The sequence below is a fragment of the Schistocerca americana genome, chromosome 5, assembly GCF_021461395.2.
Source record: "Schistocerca americana isolate TAMUIC-IGC-003095 chromosome 5, iqSchAmer2.1, whole genome shotgun sequence".
Classification (NCBI taxonomy): Eukaryota; Metazoa; Arthropoda; class Insecta; order Orthoptera; family Acrididae; genus Schistocerca; species Schistocerca americana.
The window spans coordinates 579,397,525-579,415,624 of record NC_060123.1 but is presented as its reverse complement, the minus strand read 5'-3'; the positions used below and the strand labels follow the sequence as shown (position 1 = coordinate 579,415,624).

The 18,100-nt window shown below is 42.8% G+C and overlaps 1 protein-coding gene across 1 annotated transcript in view; it reads right to left on the bottom strand.

Moving 5' to 3' along the window:
- Positions 1-18,100, bottom strand: part of LOC124616551 (lachesin-like) — a 354,912-nt gene that overhangs the window by 62,045 nt on the left and 274,767 nt on the right. Inside the window, exon 2 of the mRNA XM_047144869.1 lies at positions 6,451-6,547. Coding sequence (XP_047000825.1) covers positions 6,451-6,499 — 49 coding nt within the window. The 5' untranslated portion in view covers positions 6,500-6,547. The remainder of the gene's footprint in view (positions 1-6,450; positions 6,548-18,100) is intronic.

Here is an 18,100-nt window from a genome sequence, read left to right as displayed (position 1 = left end):
GAGCTGTCGTCCTCCCGAATGCGAGTCTAGTGTGCTGGCCACTGCACTACCTTACGTGGTCTGAGACTTCGATACGCACCATTCGTAGTAGAGCGACTGACCTTGGCTGCGTCTATGTTTTTTGGTTAGCATTGCTCCATTAACTGTGAGCGCACGCTTAAGACGACTTTTTCTGTGCTTTGGATTGTGCTTCTGGCTAGGCGTTCACTTCGTGAAATCATACAGTTTTCTATCTACGCAGAGCACGATAGATATGTAGTGATGAGGACTTTCTCCCAGTGCAGGTATTCAATGTGAAGCATGAATTCTGCGTTTCTAAAGCTATTCGAGCAGCAGTAGCAGCAACTATAACGACAGAAAGAACAGAGTGGGAATGCCAATAGCAGCAGCAGAAATTACTTTCACAACTACAGGGTGGGGCCCACCAAGACCTCCTCTCCTGTGCCAATCTTTTCATGTCAAAGTAGCAATTTCAACCTACGTCCTCAATTATCTCTGCCTTCCTCTACAGTTTTATACTATATAGCGCCCTCTAGTACCACAAGTAAGTTATTCAGTGATATCATAACGGACGTCCTACCATCCTGTGCCTTCATCTTGCCATTGTTTTCCATATCTTTCTTTCCTCGTCGATTCTGCGCAGAACCTCTTCATTCCTTCCCTTATTAATCCACCTAATTTTCAACATCCTTCTGTAACACCACCTCCCACATGCTTCGATTCTCTCTTCTTCCAGTTTTCCCACAGTCCATATCTCACTGCAACACAATGCTACGCCCAAAAGGTACATTCCCAGAAATTTCTTCCTCAAATTATGACTTGCGTTTGATACTGATGGACTTCTCTTGTCCAGGGTTTCTCATTTTGCCGTTGTTAGTCTGCTTTTAATATCCTCGTTGCTTGTCCTTCATGGATTATTTTGCTGTCTAGGTATCAGAATTTCTTAACTTCATCTACTTGGTGATCCCCAATTCTGATGTTCTGTTTCTCGCTGTTCCCATTTCTGCTTCTTCTCATTACTTTCGTCTTTCTTCGATTTACTCTCAGTTCATATGCTCCATTAGACATATCCTGTAATTCTTCAGCACTTTCATTGAGGATAGCAATACCATCAGCGAATCTTAACACTAATGTGCTAATATCTGTCAAAACTTACGAAGTAACGGCGTCAGAGTAAGTTATGTTTCACGATACTTCCGTGTCGACTTTCTTAGTAGTACTAGAACCGTCGTGTTCTAGGATCAACTGATGACAGCCAATTTATCGAGCATCTGATTGTCCAATTGTCTTGCAAAGCGGAGTTCCGTAGTTACAACAGTAGTTAGCGATCAGCTGCCCCCCCCACCCCCCTCCCACCATAGGTAGGCATGCACGAAAAGAAGCACTGTGTTCGCCGTTAGCGCGTTCCAAAGCGATCGGAAGCTCATACAAAATTTTACTCCCTGTCGTTGTCAAATAGTCCGAGAAAAGTTAGTGAAAGCAAATCATATGAAGATATCAGTCCGATGTCACTGTCCGTTCCGTGGCGTTACTCTTTTGCTGCCGGAAATTGGAGCATCTCACAAGAGTGCCTTGGCGGCGGGAGACAACGACGAGCACCGCCGGCACACAGCACGCTAATTTGCCGGTGCCAGTAGCGGCAGCAGCAGACGGGATGCAGAAACTCATGTTCCAGCTGGAAATTAATGGAGCGACGGCAGAATTCCATTTGGACACAGGCGCGTCCTTGTCTCTTATTAATGTTGACACGGACCGGCCGGAGCGTCGGCTCCCCAGAGCTGCCGTATCCTCAGTGCAGCGTGGTGACGGACAAGAGACAGTCGACCCCGTTGCGGGGTCAGCTCGTAGTCAAGCTAAATATAATAACATAGATCACCAACCAGTCCTGCTGGTAGTAAATCCTTAGACAACTACCAACATTTTTAGCTTAAACGCTTTTGCACTTTTTGGCTTCCAAATTCAAGACAAAAAAAATCTAGTTTCAACTGCGACTCCGTTCAAGGGACTTAATACGTTATATACGCAGTGCAGCATATCCTTAAACCTGCATTGGGTTGTGCAACAAGGTTCCAAGCCCACGTATCCTCATAGCAATCAGTAACCTCTAAGTTCTGTAGAGTACATCTAGTGCCTTTCGTCATGAACGGTCAAATTAAAGAGAAGCTAGACAGTTTGCAAAGTATGGGACTGATGTCCCCTATATCTTCTAGCAATTGGGTCTCATGGTAGTAGTTAAGAAGCCAAGTGGATCACTTTATAGTAATTTTGAGTCTAACATCAATGCTCAAGTTTACGTATTAACATATCAGCATCATCTTGTCCTGACGCGGTAGCTGAGTGGCCGCCGGCACGGTAGCTCAGCGTGTTCGGTCAGAGGGCTGCGAGCTCTCTGTAATAAGAAAAACTGAGTCAATTCATCATCGATCAACTTGAACGAATGTCTTGTGACGTCCGCCTAGAACAAACGCAACGAACTATATCGAACAAAACAGCGCGACAAAAAGGTCTAGGGTTCGATTCCCGGCTGGGTCGGAGATTTTCTCCGCTCAGGGACTGGGTGTTGTGTTGTCCTAATCATCATCATTTAATCCCCACTGTCGCGCAAGTTGCCGAAGTGGTGCCAAACCGAATGACTTTTGACCTAAATTTGCAACCAAGACTGTTTTTAACCAATACTAAAATGATCCCCATCTTTTTTGAGTCTTTCCTCTTCTTTCATTTGGGCTGTAGTCCAGGATCTTTCGGCGAATTCCGTGACCTGGCATTTTCATGCGGCATCTCTAATTTTCACGATATTGTTGAATTTTCGTTTATCTTGAAAATATTTATTTTTGTTCTAAAATCTTCATTTCTAGTCAAGTCTCGTCTTCAGTAGTACTGCCGCCTCCACATACACTTCATCTCTGCTGCCTGACTATTTTTTCCTCTAATGACACCACATACAGCTTGGACTTTGTGCATTTCATTTTCAATATCAGACTCAAAATCAAAAATTTATAGCACAGCACAAGTAAGAGATTTAGAGATTTGTTCTAAAGCTGAAATGTCCAAAACAATTTTTCATTTGATTGGGTATTTTCCTCGAAATGTCATTATTTGGCTTTTATTAGTAGATACTTGTAAGTAATATTTCTTGCATATTTCGATCAGATGTTGTACCGATCTTCGGAGATCACATTCATTCTTTTGAAAAAGAATCAGCAAGCAAAAACACATTTAGGTATTTCTCATTCTGTACCTCATTTCCTTTGTAGACGGGCGTGCTGAAAAACAATGCCTCCGAATTTTGTATTTGAAATCTCTTAAAGCTTTTCAAATAAAACAAATGGTATTAACATCCAACATCCTTATAATTCATGTGTACCTGTTTGCAGACCTAGAGTGTTGCGAATTACAGCGTGTAACATGGCGGTGTGTAGCGTAACGAATAGGGCGCAAGAGAAACTGCTTGTTGTAATCGAGTTTCTAATTGGGAAACTTTGTCCACAAATGGGGTACCCTTTCCTTCAGCATGACAATACCAGATCAACCACGGGCGCAGCGACTGTGAAACAATCCGACGCGTGGGGTTCACTGTCATCGATTATCTTCCATACTCTATCGACGTGGCTACATCCGATTTTCAACTGTTTCCAGGCTTTCGATGAGTTCACTTGGATAGTGATGAAGCGGTGCAAGCACAGGTGAGGTCGTAGATCCGCCGACAAAAATATTCTTCGGTGACGGAATCAACAAACTGGTCTCTCGTTAGGAGAAATGTTTTCGCCATCGCGGCGACTATGTTGAGAAATAAATTTGTGTACATGAAGGAGGTAAACATGTAGATTGTTAACAGTTTTATTTTATTCAAAAATCTTATCAGTTTTCACACAAAAAATTCGGAGGAATTACTTTTCAGCACGCCCTCGAAGATGTGTATCCAATTCCTAGGCACAGGAATTGTTAGCAAAAATGTCTTTGGGCCATTATTTTTCCAAGACAGAGCTCGCAGAGTCCTATTTTAAATTACATGTAGATTATCAGACATAACTGTTTTTAGTGACTAACAGCCAATTCTTGGCGTATCATTAGACTGTCATTTTGAATCGGCAGTGCTCCCACAGTATTTAAGTCATATGAGGTGCGTGAAAAAGTAATGATGGTTCAAATGGCTCTGAGCACTGTGGGACTTAACAACTGTGGTCATCAGTCCCCTAGAACTTAGAACTATTTAAACCTAACTAACCTAAGGACATCACACACACCCATGCCCGAGGCAGGATTCGAACCTGCGACCGTAGCAGTCGCGCGGTTCCGGACTGCGCGCCTAGAACCGCGAGACCACCACGGCCGGCAAAAGTAATGAGGCTGATCTTCTAGCCATAAATTTTTTAATTTTTTTTTCAAACAACAGTTTTGTCCCCTTCAAAGTAGTTCCCTTCGGCAGCTACATACAGGCGGTGTCGTTGTTCCCAGTCTCCTCGTAGTTCTGGTAGGGCTTTTAACGCGTCGATCACTTTCTCCGGAGCCGTAAAGGTCACATGGACTCCGATCACGTGAAAAGGGCGGTTGTGGAACAGTAGGAGTGCCTTTTGAGTTGAAAAATTTCCGTTGTCATGATGCAGCATCCACTTGTGTGCTACGTCCGGTCTCAGTGAATTCAAGCTTTTTCTGCGCCATTCAAGGACATCTTCGTAAAACACTTGGTTGACAGTTGGTCCTGTATGAATAAATTCATTATGAACGATAGCCCTACAGTCAAAGAAGCAAATCAGCTTTGTTTTGATATTTGACTTACACATTCGAGCTTTTTTCTGTCGAGATGTCTCACTTTGCCGTTTTGTCTCGTAATGGCACCTAGAAATCCAGTATTCATCACCTGCCTTCACACGACTGAACCATTCATGGTCATTGGCAATCCTCTCAAGAAAATCGACCCACACATTTCTTCGATTGTCCTTTTGCTCAGTTGTAAGGTTTTCTGGCACAATTTTGGCACAAATCTTCTGTGTGTGCAGAACTTCTGTGAAAATTTGATATACGGTGAAACTGTTTAACAGGTCGCCCATTATTATTATCGTTAAACGTCCGTCTGATCTCACAAGAACACGCTCACGTTCGACATTTTCGCCGGTCTTGAAAGGAGAGATCTGCCTGAGGGAGGTTCATGTTCAATGTATTCTCGGCCTTCCAAAACCTCTGCTCTTGATAAGGAATGTTCCCCATACACCAGTTTCAATTTTTCGAAGGTCAGAGTTAGTGATCCCCAAGTCTGACACAGAAACTGTTATACCGGAGCCTAGGTAGCTCCTGAGGGCCGGCAATCCATATTACACCACAGAGGACGAGGTTGTCTATGCCCGAGGCGTACCGAAAGCACCATGGTAAACAATGGCTATTTACATACATGATAATGGAAACAGACATTCTGAGCACTACCTCCTGCAGGGGGAGCTCGAGCCACGGTCTGCAGGAAGTATCACTACACCAAAAGCTGACTGGCTGGAGAGAGCTATTTAGGGGCTAGAACAGCCCTGAAGTTCAGTTCACGCCGGATGCCAATCTGGTGTACTGCAACCATTGAAGATTACGTCTTCGTCTCTGAATCGGACTGTTACTAGGTGTGTGGGTGTTACCACGAGCCTTCGTGGAAAATTAGGCGTGAGCTTTAGTTTGCCTGCATTAAGAGACTTGTACTGGCATCGTTATTGCTGCCTTTCGTTTGTTGTTCTGTGATCAACCTTATGAACTTACGTCAATAAAGGTTGTCGGAATGAGATTTTCACTCTGCAGCGGAGTGTGCGCTGATATGAAACTGCCTGGCAGAATAAAACTGTCTGCCGGACCGAGACTCGAAATTAATAAAAGTTGTGTTTGTGAAAAATTGCGAATTGTCAATCACAGCGCAAACTTGATGGCATAACGATCCTGTAAATTTTGCTGTTTCATTTTCGTAATACACAACAAAAACACAACTTCACTGACGGTGCTCTCAAAAATCACGCGATGCCCGTACGGAGCTCAAACTCGGACTGATCATCTAGAAGGGATGAACGCACCGGTCTACACAAGTAGAACAACACACTTTTGCCAGATTACTCGTAGTGTTGTAAGTCTCATTACTTTTCTCACACACCTCGTACCTTGAACAACTCTTCCCAGCTATCTCCAGTTGGGTACATTATTTGGATGAGTTGATAATTACAATGGTTACCTTTGAGCTCCGTTCTCGCCTCGACAAATGTTCATTTGAGTCAAGTGCAAAGTATCGAGGATATATATTAGTTAATGAAGGGCTTACGCCACATACATGGACGCAGTAATTAATTTACTACCTTATAAGAACGGGGACCTTGATAACAGAATTAATGCTATGAAAAAGAGATGCTCTGGATCACAAAGCCAGACACACCTCCTGCCTGTATAGCCTCGCTGCCAAACAGTGTTAAGGAAGGAGTTGTGTGCACTCACCTGCTACTGTGGCGAGGGCAGCGGCCAGCAGGAAGAGCAGCGCCCACATCACGGCTCGCGGCCCCGCGGAGTGGCCACCAGAGGCGCGCCGGTCATGCTATGAACACACCAGACAAACGAACCAGTCAGCGCACCTGCTCACTCCGTGAGAGACCGTCATAAGCATCGACGTCATCTCGTCTGGTTACGACAGGACATAACAACATAGCAAATCACATAAAATTAATGTATAAAAAGCGTCTAATATTTCTGTTACAGATAAAAAAACACTCCGTTTTCAGGCCACAAGTGGCCCATCGGGACCATCTGACCGCCGTGTCATCCTCAGCTGAGGATGCGGATAGGAGGGGCATGTGGTCAGCACACCGCGCTCCCAGTCGTTATGATGGTTTTCTTTGACCGGAGCCGCTACTATCCGGTCGAGTAGTTCCCCAATTGGCATCACCAGCCTGAGTGCATTCCGAGAATTGACAACAGCGCATGACGGCCCAGATGGTCACCCATCCAAGCGCAGGCCACGCCCGACAGCGCTTAATTTCGGTGATCTGACGGGAACCGGTGTATCCCCTGCGACAAGGCCGTTGTCTCTGTTACAGATAGAGCTCAAAATTAGGGAAACTCTCCTATAAAGAGATCACGAGAACGGTTTACTTACATTCCAATTTTAGAATGTGTTGTTGGAGCTTATGTTTAAGGGAAAAAGAAACGAACAACACTTACGGAGCCAAAAAGTAAGTTAATAGAAATAAAAACGGACGAGTGTGAGTAGGACGCACGTCTGATGGTTTCATGCAAACTAAATTATGTATATGGATAATAATAATAATAATAACTTCGTGTGGATCAATGGCCTGGTGCAGGTTTTTATGTCAAACACCACTTCAACGACTTGCGTGTCCCTGACCTACACCAGTTAAACAACTGTGGGAACGGGACCTATAGTGTAACGTGAAATGAGAGCCATGGGTTGTTTCTGGCGACACCTCACGTAGTTGAGATGTAAGTGCTAGGTCAGAAAGAAAGCTAATAAATCTGTTGTCCGTCGAACATTCGATCCCGTGACTTCTCAGTTGCCAGGCACGCACCTCATCGCTTTTCTAAATTGCTCCTTTAATTGTTGTTACTTGGCGTAGTTGTATGAATTAAACTATGTAATGTATAAAATGAACAATCCACTCAGTATCTTTGGGTGTTAAGCACCCAAGTACGTTTTATCCTAAATTAATATGCTGATTAACACAGCTACATAATTTGATGATTATACAACTGTCATTGACAGACTTTTTTGGTTTCTTCTCGAAAATCTCAGTACATAAGGCAAGTTCAATCTCACAGAAAAGTAGCTGTCACGTTAAGTAATAGAAAACACTATACACTAGACATAAGATGCTGCTGATGAGCAGCATGTGTCCAACACTAGTCTAGCAGTAAATAAATAAAAATAATCTCTATTGGATAGTTAATGGCAATAAAAGCACGTTTTTGAAACTCCATATGTAGGCTTTCAGGGTATACTGAAAATAATGTCAGGTTTCAACAACATGCCTTAAAACATCCTGACAGATTAACACTGGACTCAGACTAGGGACCTCTGCCTGTTCAAGTGCTCTACCTCTTTTTTTTTAAGTCAACTTTTCTGTTTCCTGAAGTATGCTTTGCCACTTGTTTTTAGCTAAGGCTCTATTTCTGTCGATGTTTTGTTTTGTTTTTATGTTATGTTACATTGCAGAAAGAACAGACACAGTCAGCTTCAGTCTGGGTTAAAGATAAGGTAGGCAGGAGTTGCATCCGGTGCCTGGTGACGATCCCTCCTTCCCTCCCGTTGGTTCATCACGTGGTATTGGCATGTTTTTTCTATTTCTTCTATTTCTTTTCTTTATTTTTATTATTTTCGCTAGGAAGAACACAATGAGAGAAGACTCCAGAACAAGGGGGAAAACTGTCCAGTACCTTGATGATTGAATACAAAGTGCAACATATTTGCAAATAAAGCACGATGACGCGGAAGCCCCTGCCACCAATGCGTTTTGACCACATCTTGGCGAAAAACACGGGGGTCAGGATCGTTGTCATACCCGACTTTATAGTAGGCGTGGTGTCTGAGAAGCCATGCGATTGAATATATCTTCATCCGAGGCAAAACGGAAAAGCCCAAATAGAGAAGAAAGTCTATCGAGAAAGTAGCTTCAGCTGATCGGGTAAGGAAAGCCATCTGTCGGCGAGACCGGTGCCAGTGTTTTCTTTCGCAAGAGACTATTCTGTGTGGTACTGTATCTCGCTGATGACATGTGTCGCAAAGACCAGTAAGACTAACCAATGTGATGGAGGCGTTCGGTGGTCGGGATCAGATTGTGAATGACCAACTATATACCACGAAGAGGTGAGCTCCATCGGAAGGATAGGAAGACTAACGTAAAACCACACTATTTTCCATACTTGACTACCAGGCGCAACTTCTATCTAGTTAGTTCATCTATAGGCTGTCCGCCACTGGTAGCTGAGTGGTCAGCGCGACAGAACGTTAATCCTAATGGCCGGGATCGATCCCCGGCCTGGTCGGAGATTTTCTCCGCTCAGGGACTGGGTGTTGTGTTATCCTAATCCTCATCACTTCATCCCCACCGACGCCCAAGTCGCCGAAGTGCCGTCAAATTTAAAGACTTGCACCCGGAAAACGGTCTGCCGAACGGGAAGCCCTCGTCACACGATATCTATAGGCTTTTCTGAGCGAGTTTTCAAGTATCAAAACATATAATGTATAGGCCCGAATCTTTTATTGCTTTGATTTAGACGCTTATCTACGCCATCGGGGAACCATAGACATTAGTAGTTGATATGAATTTCAACTTGATACCTCTACACAGGTCTCAAGTAGATGGACAATAAAAGGCAAAAATTATAAGTTTTGTTTGATGTAATTATAAACTAACAGTTTTGTGATTTTTTTCCTTTACTTGTACTGTAAAACCATGCTTCTTCCGAATTTTATGATTTTAGGTCAACAGTATATACACTATTGGTTTTGATGCGTGAGTTTGTGAGGACCGAAATATGTGACATTAACAGCCGTACTTTGTGACTATATTGACATAGAAGCTTAAACGTTTTATACTGCACAGGGATCGTGCACTTTAGGACCTGCCATAAATTCTAAATTGATTCCTCTCCCCGTTCCTGAAGACGGACGGCTGACGAAGTGATCCCACAGGAGTTCTATTTTTAGCAATTGAGGGACAGATCGCAAAAATTACATTACTGTGCAGTGTTATTCATAATTAATTCCGGAGTTTCTTAAAATGGTTGTGCGGAAACCACAAGGCGTAGAGAAAAATGGCAGAGAAAAATGGCACTTATTAATGAAATTTCCAATGGTAATACGTGCTCTGGTGTATTTACAGAGTGGACCTCCAGCGGACAGGCGAATCAGAACATAACTGAAGAAAACTTCACAAGCCAAGAATGCTAAAAAAGCATGTCACTGGATGACCGATTTCGACACAGCTGCGCTATCATCCGATTTTATGCTTTAAAATTTTTGCAACATGTTGTTCATTAGCGATGAAAATCGAGCACTGCTTACCACCTGCGATCCATTACTTTTCCTATAAATTATCTGAAAGTCGGTGCACTATCCTGCCAAATCCTAATAAACCGTCAGTAAAATTCCAGTATATACAGCAGATTACATGTGTGTGTCAAAAGCCATGGGATAGTGATATGCACTTATACAGATAGGCTTCTACAGGGTGCACAAGGCATAAAAGGGTAGTGCATAGGCGGAACTGTCATTTGTGCTCAGGTTATTCACATGGAAAGCTTCACATGGATTATGGGCGAAGGCGGAAGTTAAGATTTTGAAAGCGGAATGGTAGTTTGAGCTAGATGCATGGGACATTCGATTTAGGAAATCGTTACGGAATTGAGTATTTCCAGATCCGCAGTGTAAAGACTGTGCCGAGAATACCAAATATCAGGAATTACCTCTCACCACAGACAACGCAGTGGCCGCCGGCCTTCAACGAGTGCAGCGGTGTTTGCTTAGAATATTCAGTGCCAACAAACAACACTGCGTGAAATAACCGCAGAAATCGATGTGCAAGCTATGGCCAACATATGCGTAAGGACAGTGCGCCGAAATTTGGCGTTAATAGTCTATGGCATCAGACGACCTACGCGACATCGCCTGCAGTGGCCTCCTGGGCTCGTGACCATATCGGTGTGGACACTAGACTTGGAAAATTGTGGCCTCGTCAGATGACTGCCGGGATCGGTTGGTAAGAACTCATGGTAGGGTTCAAGTGTGGCGCAGACACCACGAAGCCATGGACTCAAGCTGTCAACAAGGCACTGCACAAGCTATTCGTAGCTCCGTTATGATGTGAACTGTGTTTACGGGAAATGGACTGGTCCAGCTGAACTGATCATTGACTGAAAATGATAATGTTCGGCTCCCTGGAGGTCATTTGCAGTCATTCAAGTGTGTCATTCATTGACGACTATGCGCCACCTCATGGGGCTACAATTGTTCACGATTGTTCTGAAGAATGTTCTGGACAGTTCGAGCGAATGATTTGGCCACCCAGATCAGATGACTGCCGGGGTTGGTTGGTAAGAGCTCATGGTAGGGTTCAAATGTGGCGCAGACACCACGAAGCCATGGACTCAAGCTGTCAACAAGGCACTGCACAAGCTATTGGTAGCTCCGTTATGATGTGAACTGTGTTTATGGGGAATTGACTGGTCCAACTGAAGTGATCATTGACTGAAAATGATAATGTTCGGCTCCCTGGAGGTCATTTACAGTCATTCAAGTGTGTCATTCATTGACGACTATGCGCCACCTCACGGGGCTACAATTGTTCACGATTGTTCTGAAGAATGTTCTGGACAGTTCGAGCGAATGATTTGGCCATCCAGATCACCCGACATGAATCCAATCGATCTTTTATGGCACATAATCGAGAGGCCAGTTCGTGCACAAAATCCTGCACTGCAGCACTTTCGCAATTATGGCAGCATGGCTCAGTATATCTGTAGGGGACTTCCAACGACTTGTTGCATTTACGTCACGTCGAGTTTCTGTACTACGCCAGGCAAAAGAGTGTTCGACAAGATATTGGGAAGTATCCCATGACTCTCGTCATTTAGGTCTGTAGTATAATACTAGAAGCAAATTTTACTTCAATCTGTCACAAACACATGGTGCGGAGTTAAACCAGAATTCCTTCTGATCCTCTGCAAGTCGGAACTTGGGTGTGGACTCCTATTATTTGGGAGTGTTTCGAAAAATATTCTACAGAAATTGGACAAGCTACAGTGTAAGTCATTGATCAGTGAGAACTGTATTGGGATCAATGTCACCATCGCCAACTGATATGACCCTTGTAGAAGAAAATGACATGCTGCTTCCACATTCGAGGTGGGTAGACCTTACTTTGGAACTATACCAGACAAACTATGAAAAGATGCAGAGGCAAGATGTATGCCTATAGATGAAGGACGTACTGCATCGAAAGATTGCATCCACTAGAGGATGTCCAGAGGATATGCTGATAATGATAGGTGTTGGCATGGAGTTTCTCACTACCATACATCAGGACACAGATAATCGCCACTTGATTACCAGGAGAATCCAGCAGTTTTATGAACTATTCCAGCGCAAAATAAGTTGCACGCATGCATAACAGCTCAAAACACTTCTTAGCTCTAGCTCTTCTAGAAAACGGTGTACAAGAATAAAATTATCCCTGTGGGCTAGCTTGTAAACAATGTCTCTCATACACCCTTAATGGCGAACACTAAATAGGACAATCAGACAGTTATGGTTGTGATAGAACTCTACTGGGCATATTATGTTCAAATATACGCAGGTTATTCCATGTCTCCTGAAGAAACGGGTTATGATTTCTATTCCCCCCTGATGAACGTTAAAGGAAGATACATTGTGTGTATGCGAGGGTCAGATGCAGCAGCTGAATACACTGGAGTCCAAAAGTAAAGCAACAAAGTACTATATCATCCTGTCCTGTGTCTAATTCACGATATAATCATGCAAACTGTCAACAAATGTCCGTACGATCGTGGCCTGCACTGAAGATGGCATTCTGGTCAGCAGACAACCACACCAACGATGACGTCAGGATACCTACCAATCGGGGTAGTGTTTGCCGGATAGTCGCACATCTACAGTCGGTGTGTACACTTTCACAGATGGTGCAGTATGGCACAGAGAAGACGCCAACCAGGCTCTCTGCGGTAGAGGGCCATGGGAAGAATGGAAGGTCAGTCGCAAACTCATGAGACACGATGGCTTAATGTGAATCGTTCTGTTGTTTTTCGGATGTGGCGAGAGTTTATAGAGATCGAAACCGAATCCCGAAGACCAGACGGGGCCGACCACGTGTAACATCAGAACGAGAGAACGATTGTTTGGCTGTAATGGCACGACGGTACCGCCTTAGTATTGCACGGCAGCTTGCATCTGACGTCACAGCATTCAGTGGACGCGTTGCAGCAAGGCAAATGGTATACAGGAGGCTTTGGCAGAGTGGCCTTTATTGTCGGAGAGCTGCTGTATATGTAGCTCTGACGCGTCTTCACATAAGGGAACGTCTACATTGGAGCTGTCAACATGGCCACCTGGACAGTCGAGCAGTGGTCCAATGATCTTTTCACAGATGAGTCCCGATTCGGTCTACACAGTTGTTCTACGGATTTGCATCTGGAGGGAACGTGGTACATGACTTCGGGGCCCAACCACTGTGGTAAGACACAGATATCGAGGATGATACCTAATGGTGTGGGCAGGGATTATGTTGAGCACTCGAACACCTCTTCATGAAATTGTACGGGTGGATCGGCAATGTTTAACATTTGTCAGTTATCGTGGCGAGATCTTGGAACCTAATGTGCGGTTGTTGCGAGATGCTGTGGGCCGAGATTTCGTATCGCTGGACGATAGTGCTCAACCTCATAGAGCACGCGTAGTTGATGTTTTCTTGGAAAAGGAAGATATTGCACTCATGGCATGGCCTGCTCGCTCTTCCGATTTCAATCCCATATAGCACACCTGGGATGGACTAGCGACACGGGTTGCATTACGTTAGCATCCACCAACCACTCTCCAAGACTAGGAAGCAACGCTGCAGGAAGAATGGGCGTTATTGCCGCAACATGAGATTGATGACATCATTCATAGCACGCCCCGTCGTTTGTCAGGTCTCCATTGCTGCCAGAGGTGATCGCACCCCATGCTGAGCGTATTAACCAGTAGTCGGAATGTTAAGTTGGAAAAAATGAAGAACATTTTTGTCTAAGCTTATGCATGTTGCAGTTGTTTACTTTTAGTATTCTTTATCTTGTTTCTACTATCACCTGATTACACTGTTTCGTAGCAAAATAAACGCAACCCTGCAAAATTTCGGTTTGTTGCTTTAATTTTGGACATCAGTGTATTACCAATACTATTTGCTATTCCTTTTGGCAATAAGCTGTTCCTTTTGGCATTAAAAAGGTTTTCACTGAAAACTTTTATAAAGAGACCCTAACATATGCCATATAGTGGATATAAACACTATAACAGGAAATGGAAACTACTAATTAGGCATAAGATACTCTGTACATACTGCAAGAATCGTCAGCATTGAAGTAAAACATGTACATTAAAAGGCATGTGAACGTCATGAGCCAATAAACAGCAAATACTTCTGTAGAAGTACAATTATATTGCCATGTGAGCAATTACTGGAAGCGTGCAAAAAAGATCTAGGCCATATCCGATAAAAGTGAAAGATGCGTATTTGCTTGTGTACAGAATACCTTTAGAGGTAAGCGTGATTTCGTAGACAAAATAAGTCAAAGGCACCAAAGTTTCAGAATGCAAACGAGTGTAGGAAATAAAGAAGAAGTTGTTTTAAACCATTTAATACTAGCATGCACTAAATGACAGAAATAGCAACAAAATTCATACCTGAAATTAAAAGCTTTATTACAAAAATTCATTACAACTCACTTATGGGCAAATTATATCAGCATCTTTGAGATCGTAGCAAACTACTTAAAAGCTTGGCACAGAATGATAATCGCAAGCTGTGGAATTTATTTTGCTTGTGTATTTAATTATTGACAATGAAGAAAAGAACATTAATCGTTCACAAAATTCGTCGTTTTACTATGGCATATATATTACATAGTTACCTTCAGAGCTAAAAATTACAAAATAGGAAAATCAGGAACAAATATAAGATATCTTAGAACTTATTGTAAGTTCAAACATATGCACCATACAGTTGCATGCCATATAACAGGTGACATTAGACCAAAGTTTCACCCAATACACAATATTGGTTGGTGTAGGTCATACAGGAGTCATACAGGAGTCCAACATGAACTGAAGCCGTGTCCTACATGGCTGAACGGGAAGAAAATGTGACATCAGAGTCGTGCGGTTCTCTCTGTCGAAGTGTCGGTGAATATTTAAATAATAGTAAAGCTATGCAATTTTTTAATTTTTTATAAAAATTGTACCGAACAAAAAACTATATGCAATGGTTAAGCTATGGTAAGCAAATCACGTCGTGAACCCATAAATATAGCCTTCTCAATGACAGTAAGCACATGATAGTATGTCGTGTATTCTTGCAGGGACAAAGATACATTAACAATTTTATTACTTTACTATCATGATCATTTTCTAAACATATCCGAATTTTTGGATTTGTAAATAAATTTATGTTACGTAATATGCAAATATGTTGTTCTTACGCTTAGATCTGTACACAAATTTTAATTGTAAAACAATTGTTCTCACTAAAACCAAATAAAACATTACTCAGAACGAAAGTGACTCTGTGAATAATGTCCTGCTTATATATCACAGGACTGTTGATTACCGCCACTGGCTAAAGCATGGGAAAATACCATGTCTGTCCACATCCAGCGTCGAATAGCAGGACTCCATCTCAATGTTTACATCGTCCACATTGCACGAAATCAATAATCTATATCTGTACGGTTGGTATAGCTGATGTAGGAGGTAGCTGTAACTGCTATGGCTAATATTAGCACCACAGCCAGTGCAACAAAGACAGGCACAAACACATAAGGTTAAGAAACGATCAAATAACTTAAATGGAAGAATGTTTCCAACTATGAGGTCTGAACTTACCCCGCCCAAGTGGAATGACGTGTAGCTCTGATGCTATTGCTAAATATATATTATTGTTGAATGAGCCATCTCTGTTTGATATGGCACTGTCCCACTTCACGAAACTTTCTCCTTCATATGAATGAACATACATCCCAGGAATGTGACCTATGAAAAGACAAAGGATTCTGCAAGGTAAATACGGAACATTACCTCGCAGTCTTTGCACGAACAAAAGAGTTTTATTAGATTACTCAGGTGCCACATAGAATCAGGTACCAGATACGCCTAATGTTAATCCTGAAGAAACATACGAAATATAGGAGTTCTAAACTCATTATAGGAGCCCTACCCGAGCTCTCAGAAGAATTCATCAGTACCGAATTTTAAAAACACATCCAGGCGCTTTAAGCACCGTACGAAGGTCCATATTTTTACAGAATGTTTGCATGTTTTGTTTTCAGAGGGTCCCTATACATTCTGGGGCCTACGAAGTTTTATGTATCAAGTTTCAAATGTTAATCCTGAAGAAATGAACGAAATATAGGAGCCCTAAACTCGATATGGGAACACTACCCGAGCTCTCAGAAGAATTTATCAGTACTGCTTTTTAAAAACACATCCAGGCGCTTTAAGCACCATACGAAAGTCTATATTTTTACAGAATGTTCGCATGTTTTGTTTTCAGAGGGTCCCTCTACATTCCGGGCCCTACGAAGTTTTATGTATCAGGTTTCACATTTTTCTAGAATTTGCTGTCGTAGCACAGTGCAACAGCACAACATTATGATTCGATACTGTTTTTACGTTTTAGTTAGAGGTGTACAGTCGACTGCTGCTCTCAGTGTTGTATAGAATGTGAGTCTGGCGGTATACATCTGACTTTCGAAAGAAACATCATTCATACAATTCCGAATAACGCAAGAGCCAACAAGTGCGAGAATTATGGCACAATCAGCTTAACTCCTCATACAAGTTGCTGACGAGAATAATATGCAGCAAAATGGTAAAGAAATTTGAGGACGTGTTAATTTGGCCTTTGGAAAGGTAAAGGACCCAGAGAGGCATTTCTGAGGTTGCGATTGATAATGGAAGTAGGAGTAAAGAAAAATCAAAACACGTTCATAGGACTTGTCGACCTGCAAAATGCGTTCGACAGTGTCAAATTGTGCAAGATGTACGAAATTCAGAGAAACAGGGAAAGACGGGTAATGTGCAACATGTAGAAGAGCCAAGAGGGAACAATAAGAGTGGAAGACCAAGAACGACGTTCTCTGATTAAAAAGGGTGTAAAATAGAGATGAAGGCTTTCACGCCTACTGTTCAATCTATACATCGAAGAAGCAACGGCAAAAATAAATGTTCAAGAGAGGAAATAAAATTCAAGGTGAAAGGATGTCAATGTTAAGATCTGCTGACGACATTTCTATTCACAGTGAAAGTGAACGAGGATTAGAGGATCTGTTGGATGGGATGAACAATCTAAGGGGTACAGGATGTGGAGGATTGAGTGTCACTAAAAAAAAAAAAAAAAAAAAAAATTAAAGAGAAGTGGCAGAAATGAGAACAACGAGAAACTTAACATTAGAATTGGTGATCAGGATGAAGTTAAGAAATTTTGCTACCTAGGCTACCGGGCGGAGAGCGGTTGACGTAAAAAACAGAGTAGCACTTGCAAAAACGGCATTCCTGATCAAGAGAAGTCTACTGGTATCTAACATAGGCCACAATTTCAGAAAGAAATTTTTGAGAACGTACGTTTGCAGCACATCGTTCTATGGTAGGGAAACGTAGACTGTAGAAAAACCGGAACGGAAGAGAATCGCAGCATTTGAGATGTGGTGCTACATAAGAATATTGAAAATTAGGTGGATTGGTGAGGTAAAAATGAGGAGGTTATCCGGGGAATCGGTGAGGAAAGGAATACACGGAAAACACTGATAAGAAGAAGGGACAGGATGGTAAGCCATCTGTTAAAACATCAGGGCCTGACTTCCATGGTACTAGAGCGAGCTGTAGAAGCCAAAAAATGCAGAGGAAGACAGAGGTTGCCATACAGCCAGCAAATAATTGAGGACGTAGGATGCGAGGGCTACTGTGAGTCGTTTCTAGGCGCCATTTTGACGCTTTACTACGACTCTGCCATCCGTCAGAACGGTTAGAAACTTCACCGGCCCACAAAATAAACATCAAATGTGAAGCACAAACAAGGTTCAAAAAAATGGTTCAAATGGCTCTGAGCACTATGGGACTTAACATCTTAGGTCATCAGTCCCCTAGAACTTAGAACTACTTAAACCTAACGAACCTAAGGACATTACACACATCCATGCCCGAGGCAGGATTCGAACCTGCGACCGTAGCAGTCCCGCGGTTCCAGACTGCAGCGCCTATAACCGCACGGCCACCGCGGCCGGCTCACAAACAAGGACATTCTTCTATGTATATTAATGGCTTTTTTTTTAAATGTGGGGCTTTACTTATTGGCCGCACGGGGTAGCCGTG